Source organism: Adiantum capillus-veneris, chromosome 27 (genome assembly GCF_014529385.1).
Source record: "Adiantum capillus-veneris isolate H3 chromosome 27, ASM1452938v2, whole genome shotgun sequence".
NCBI lineage: Eukaryota > Viridiplantae > Streptophyta > Polypodiopsida > Polypodiales > Pteridaceae > Adiantum > Adiantum capillus-veneris.
In genome coordinates this window covers 12,253,294-12,259,222 of record NC_140957.1, presented here as the reverse complement: position 1 = coordinate 12,259,222, position 5,929 = coordinate 12,253,294, and the positions used below count along the sequence as shown (strand labels likewise).

Sequence of the window (5,929 nt, the reverse complement as noted above, 5' to 3'; positions counted from 1 at the left end):
ACACACACACACACACACACACACACACACACACACACACACACACACACACACACACACACACACACACACACACACACAAAATACATGCTTACATGATTTTCCTCTATGGATACATTGCATATATATATATGAGGATCTACCGGGTGTAGAGTAAGAATTTCTAATTAAGAAGTTACCATAATATTCTACAGATAGATATCTCCTAGTTTAACATATGCTCAATAGTCCATTCAGTTTTTCTTGGCTCACAAATGCCTATGCATTAAAAGATGGGATCATCCATTTGATTCCGAGTACATTGGATTAAAACATCCTATTATAGGATACTTAATAATCTTGCATATTGACCGGTTGAGTCTAGGTCCTACAAATCTATTTTGAATGCTCACATGCTGTATAATCAGGGACTGGATCAATGAATACATTCCATCTGTCTCCTATTGAATAAAACACGATGTATTATATGAATGCTCACATGCCGTATAATTAGGGACTGGATCAATTAATACACTCCAAGTGTCCTCTACTGAACAAAACACGATGTATTATATAACCTCTATTTTGTCAGTCCTTTTGATACTCTGCTCTTTTCATTCTCCTGGGAATCGTCATTCGTCCTGCTCCCCTTGGGAGTCCTCCCTACTCGGGCAATACATGAAGGGTATTACCTATCCTGGGTATATAATCAACCGAGCTGGCATGTGGCACCTACCTAACCTTTGGCTCATTCATGTGCTACCTAACTGGAGTTGATCAATAGATACTTTATACCCTTATTTAGTTCATACACTTAATACATATAGTCTCTCTCTCTCTCTCTCTCTCTCTCTCTCTCTCTCTCTCTCTCTCTCTCTCTCTCTCTCTTTTCTCTGTTTTGCTTACATCTCTGATGCTTGGTATTCAACACGAGAGTAGAGGAGATGTCTCCCTCTCTAGGTAATGCTTGGATCCACCTGTGCTTGAGATGCCTCCTACCGTCCGCCCCCGATATACTGAGGAACGTGAATCATCACACTATCCTACACCATTAGCATCGCTTCGCTGATAAATGAGTACGCAACCCTTCAAAAAGCATCTCCTTCATGCACGATGGTGTCCCCTTGGAATGTTGTACATCCTGTCCTTGACAAGGATCCAAACTCGAGTGCTCCCTCTTGATACGTTACAAGTACACAAGCATAGGATTTCTCCTATTGCTAGGTTTTTTTACTGCATTCTTTTCTCAATTAGGTATTATTATTCATCCTTTTCTTTTTGTCTCTCTCTCCTACACACACACACACACACACACACACACACACACACACACACACACACACACACACACACACACACACACACACACACACACACACACACACACACACACACAATTACCCATATGCAATGAATCCTGTGGGATTAGTGAGATGGGGATTGGTGGATCTTGTTCATTAATACAAAATTGAGGGGATTATCTTGACACACATCATTTACTGGCTTTATGGTTAAGCCTAACAACAGTGCTTTCTTGCTCATAGTGGCTACGTCCAAACGCGACTCTGATACTCAACTATATGACATAATACATTGGGCAACTCATTGGAATGCGTATGCAAAAAAAGACATATCAGGTAGGTGTTTTTCACCTACTTAGAAATGCTATGTTAAATTCTCACTATGATTAGTTTTTAACGAATCAGTGATTAAGGTGGCATAATAATCGGAAGGGAACTTAGATATAGTGTACTTTTTATAAAAAATTATTGGGTGTATTATTCATCTGAAAAATCCTTCTGGACTATTGTGGTTGGTAAGAGCTAGTAAATTTTCTCTGATATGCTCGATATATTACACTGTGTTCTGCAGGTAACCTATGACATGTGGGTAGATCACAACTGACATGTAGTTTTTTAGTATATTTGACAGGTTTTAAAGCATTGTGAAATAATGTGACCATTGGTTAGTATAATTGTCAAGTTCGGACCTTTTTGATTGATTGTAAGCCAGTTTATACCTTTGGACAACTTTGCTTAAGGTAGGTATTCTGCATGATACCCTACACACAATGTTAATCTTTGTACACTCTCGGATTCTTGAAATTGGTTTGACATACCAACATGGTATTGAATGGGAGATGTGATCACTACTTGAAATGGCAAGAAACTTTGTAAGTTTAATTGAATCAATTGTCTTTGCCCTCTGAATGCGGCATACCAGATGTGTATGGAGTTAGAGAGAGAGAGAGAGAGAGAGAGAGAGAGAGAGAGAGAGAGAGAGAGAGAGAGAGAGAGAGAGAGAGAGAGAGAGAGCTACCTAGCAAGTCTTCAACTCCAAAGAATTCACAAAGGGGGAAAAGATGGGAGAAAGATATATTAAAGATCTACTTGATGAGTCTTGATTTCAAGAGTCAATATGAGAGAAAGAATGAGAGAGACAAGGCATACCTATGCATTATTATCTTCCTAGAGTGATTCCAAGGACTATAGTTCCATTCTTCTCACAAGTGGGTACACACACACACACACACACACACACACACACACACACACACACACACACACACCTCTGCCTATATATGACTCTGTGTGTGTGTGTGTGTGTGTGTGTGTGTGTGTGTGTGTGTGTGTGTGTGTGTGTGAGAGAGAGAGAGAGAGAGAGAGAGAGAGAGAGAGAGAGAGAGAGAGAGAGAGAGAAGTAATGGGTTCAATTTGCCACCTACTATACAGCGACTGCATGACCTTCTCATGCGAAGATTGTAAACATGCACCAACTCTCTCCCTATTCCACATTTGTACAACCCTAGCATGAAGGTGTTGTGTGACCTCTGTGTATCATTACCCCGCTCAACCTCTGCCACCGTAGCTAGGGGTGAGTTGCACCTCTACTCTACCCCATCATGAAGCTTGAGTGCATGTTAATGCTACCATCGTTGCCCGCTGCTATTGGTCATAGAACAACCCCACTCACATTGCCCCTTTGTGCACGGGTTGTGCTGATCCTTGATATGTTATGGCTACGACAAAAAATTTAGCTAGGACGACTAAGCTAACAAGTCATAAGGTCAAATTCACATCGTCTATTTGATGCGATATGGCCATATGTGCAAATCTTGCTTCAATTCACATGTATTGAAGATGCGAGCGACGTGAGTAGGATATTGGCCTTCTTTAATCGGGCGAAAAAACACTAAAGTGATAGTGCTTCCATTTTGTATAGGACACATGTAGCCCAAAGGAAGGTGCACACCTATGGCGCTATTCTTTCTCTTGATCTGGTTCTTAGGAGGCCAAAAAGAAGCATTCAATGTTATAATTAGTTCATGGCTCCTTTGTGATCACGAGGGGGGCATACTTGGCAAAAACGATATACGAACCTCTCCATCTATTAGTGCATTTCTATAGATGCACCCATTAAGGGTGAAGCCTGACTTAAAGCAAGGAAAAGGCAAAAAAACAAGGTGAACAGTCACAATATTGGCCTACACGAAAGGATAATAAGAAAGACTGTGTGATATTGTGTAACCCACTCCTCAACGAGATAGAAAGCAAATGTGAGCGCCTACATAAGCGCTTAGTTAATACCCCTTTCACAAGGGGGGAAAAAGAAAGGTTTTCTATCATTGGCTTGCCATTTCACAATTTTTTTTTTTCCTATTGCCATCATGTAATCATGTAGCTTTATCCAACGGTTTACAATTGCTCCCAAGGTTCCATGCTTCACCAAGGCCTTATGTTGGCCAAAAAGCGAATGCCAAAATGCCAATGGAAGCGCCATGATCTACACAATGCATGGATGGAGCGAGTTGAGCGTTAGCTAAAATGTTACTATTTTCCCTTGAAAATATGATGACTCATTGATGAGTACTCTTTATAAATCCAACAAGAAATTATGTAGGAAGTACAAAAACGTAGATTACCTCAGGGGATTCCGAGCCAAAGGAATGAGCTCAGAGAGAGGGGTAGAGATGGGAGAGGGCAGCGGAGAAGATCTGCAGACGGGACAAGAAACATGCAAGCGAAGCCAGGCATCGATGCAATGCACGTGGAAGGCATGGCCACAGTCCGGGAGAAGGCGTAGCGTGTGACCCTCGCCGTAGTCAGCCAGGCAGATGGGGCAGCAGGAATCCTTGATGATGCGTGGTGCAGGCGCTGAGTACGCGGCAAAGAAGCCGTCCGACGTGAGTTCTGCATCTTTCTCGCAACCTCCTGCACTGTACAAGAACTTGGGATAGGAGGCCAACGTCTCCTCATCTAAACCACGCCCAGGCGCTGTGGCCTGCAGCTGCTCTTGATGAATGACAACTATGGTGCCCTCCCCTCCAGGCGCACTACTGCTTATCATATTGCCGCCTGCTCGCGCAGCAGCTAATTGGAGGCGTCGAGCTCGGGCAGCAGCAACTGCAGAGGAGGGGGAGGGCGCTGATCGACGTGCTGCGGCGTGAAGCCGCGCGCACAGCAGCATCATCACGCACACCAATGCCAACATGCCCACTGCAATGGCAATCCCGTAGCCCAGCCCCACTCTGTTCATACTGCTCAGCACGCCCCCGTTTGCAGCAGCTGGTGATGCCGACATCGACGTCGTATAAGTCATATTGACGTTGCTGCTCATCTTCTTCTCTCATTTACTGATTTCTTTCTCTCCGTTGCCACCCGCTGCAGTTTAATTACCCTCGCCCCTTACGTTTTTCGCATCATTATTGCCACATGATTCAAGTATAGCAGCAGCTGCAATGGCCGGCGCTGCTGCGGCATCCCCATATTACACAATAAATTATGCCCAACCTGCACGGCTAGCTGAAGCTGTAGCCGCCCTCCTTACTTTAAAATCGATTATTGCACCAATTGCACTTCAATGTCTCTGCTGATCACCATTACTGGGTCGATATGGCCGGCTGATCAAAGCTGATTACCTGATCGTCCAGTTCTTCTAGTACCTTCAATTAATTACCTTGATTGCAATTCTGATGCAGAAGCTATAATCGGTTACCCTAGCCTCCTCCAGGTCTTTTTTGATCAAGCACCTGGGCAAGCAATGATCGAAATTCTGCGCAGTTGCTTATTTGCCTTCTTTCTTCTGCACATCAATCAGCTTTTAATTGATTGTGCGTTATTATAATCGCAATTTTAAAGGGCACCCACAGCTGCTCTCCTCGGACCTCCTGGAGTACTGTTCAACCATAATTGATCTGCTGAAGCGATCGAGTTGTCGCTAATTCCCCAAGCTGCCCTGATCAGCTGTACGTGGAATTCATGAAAAGAGGTCGTTGAGGGACGTATATTAGCTAACTGCGTAACCGGGCAAACCTTTGTATTAACAAGACCAGCAAGTAGCAGTGAAGCCGTTAATGAAGAGACTCTAATTAATGCTGCTGCTTATATGCACATGAGCTGTCTTCTCCACACATGCAATGAGAGGCCGGCCGGGGCTGATCTAAAGCTAATTCGCAAGCTGCCCTGATCAGCTGTACGTGGAATTCATGAATCGAGGTCGTTGAGGGACGTATATAAGCTAACTGCGTAACCGGGCAAACCCTTGTATTAACAAGATCAGCAAGTAGCAGTAAAGTCGTTAATGAAGAAACTCTAATTAATGCTGCTGCTTATATGCACATGAGCTGTCTTCTCCACACATGCAATGAAAGGCCGGCCGGGGCTGATCTAAACCTAATTCGCAAGCCCGAACATAGTGCCTATAGCTGCTAAACTATAATAAACCAGGCGCAGCTAGCAGTTGACATGATCATGACTTGAAAAAATTGTAATTATAAGAATACAACGTCCTATATATCCAACTGGATCGATCTGGAAACGAGGAGCCCAGAAGTCAACTTTTGCATGTTTACAGAATCGATCCCATAAAAAAGCCCAAATTTCTTCTCAATTTTGTAGCCCCAGCATAATCAGTTTTGTTATCCCCAGGTGCTTCGGTTTAAAATTTTGCT

General features: G+C 43.5%; 1 protein-coding gene across 1 annotated transcript; it reads right to left on the bottom strand.

Annotated features, from left to right (window-relative positions):
• Positions 1-3,636: 3,636 nt before the first annotated feature.
• Positions 3,637-5,712, bottom strand: LOC147421512 (uncharacterized). Its single transcript, XM_086503133.1, has one exon. The coding sequence runs from the start codon at positions 4,594-4,596 to the stop codon at positions 3,898-3,900; it is 699 nt and encodes a 232-aa protein (XP_086359259.1). The 5' UTR covers positions 4,597-5,712; the 3' UTR covers positions 3,637-3,897.
• Between the last annotated feature and the right edge of the window lie 217 nt (positions 5,713-5,929).

Coding starts and splice junctions, on each gene's coding strand:
- LOC147421512 (XM_086503133.1), bottom strand. CDS start 4,596: ATGAGCAGCAACGTCAATATGACTTATACGACGTCGATGTCGGCATCA.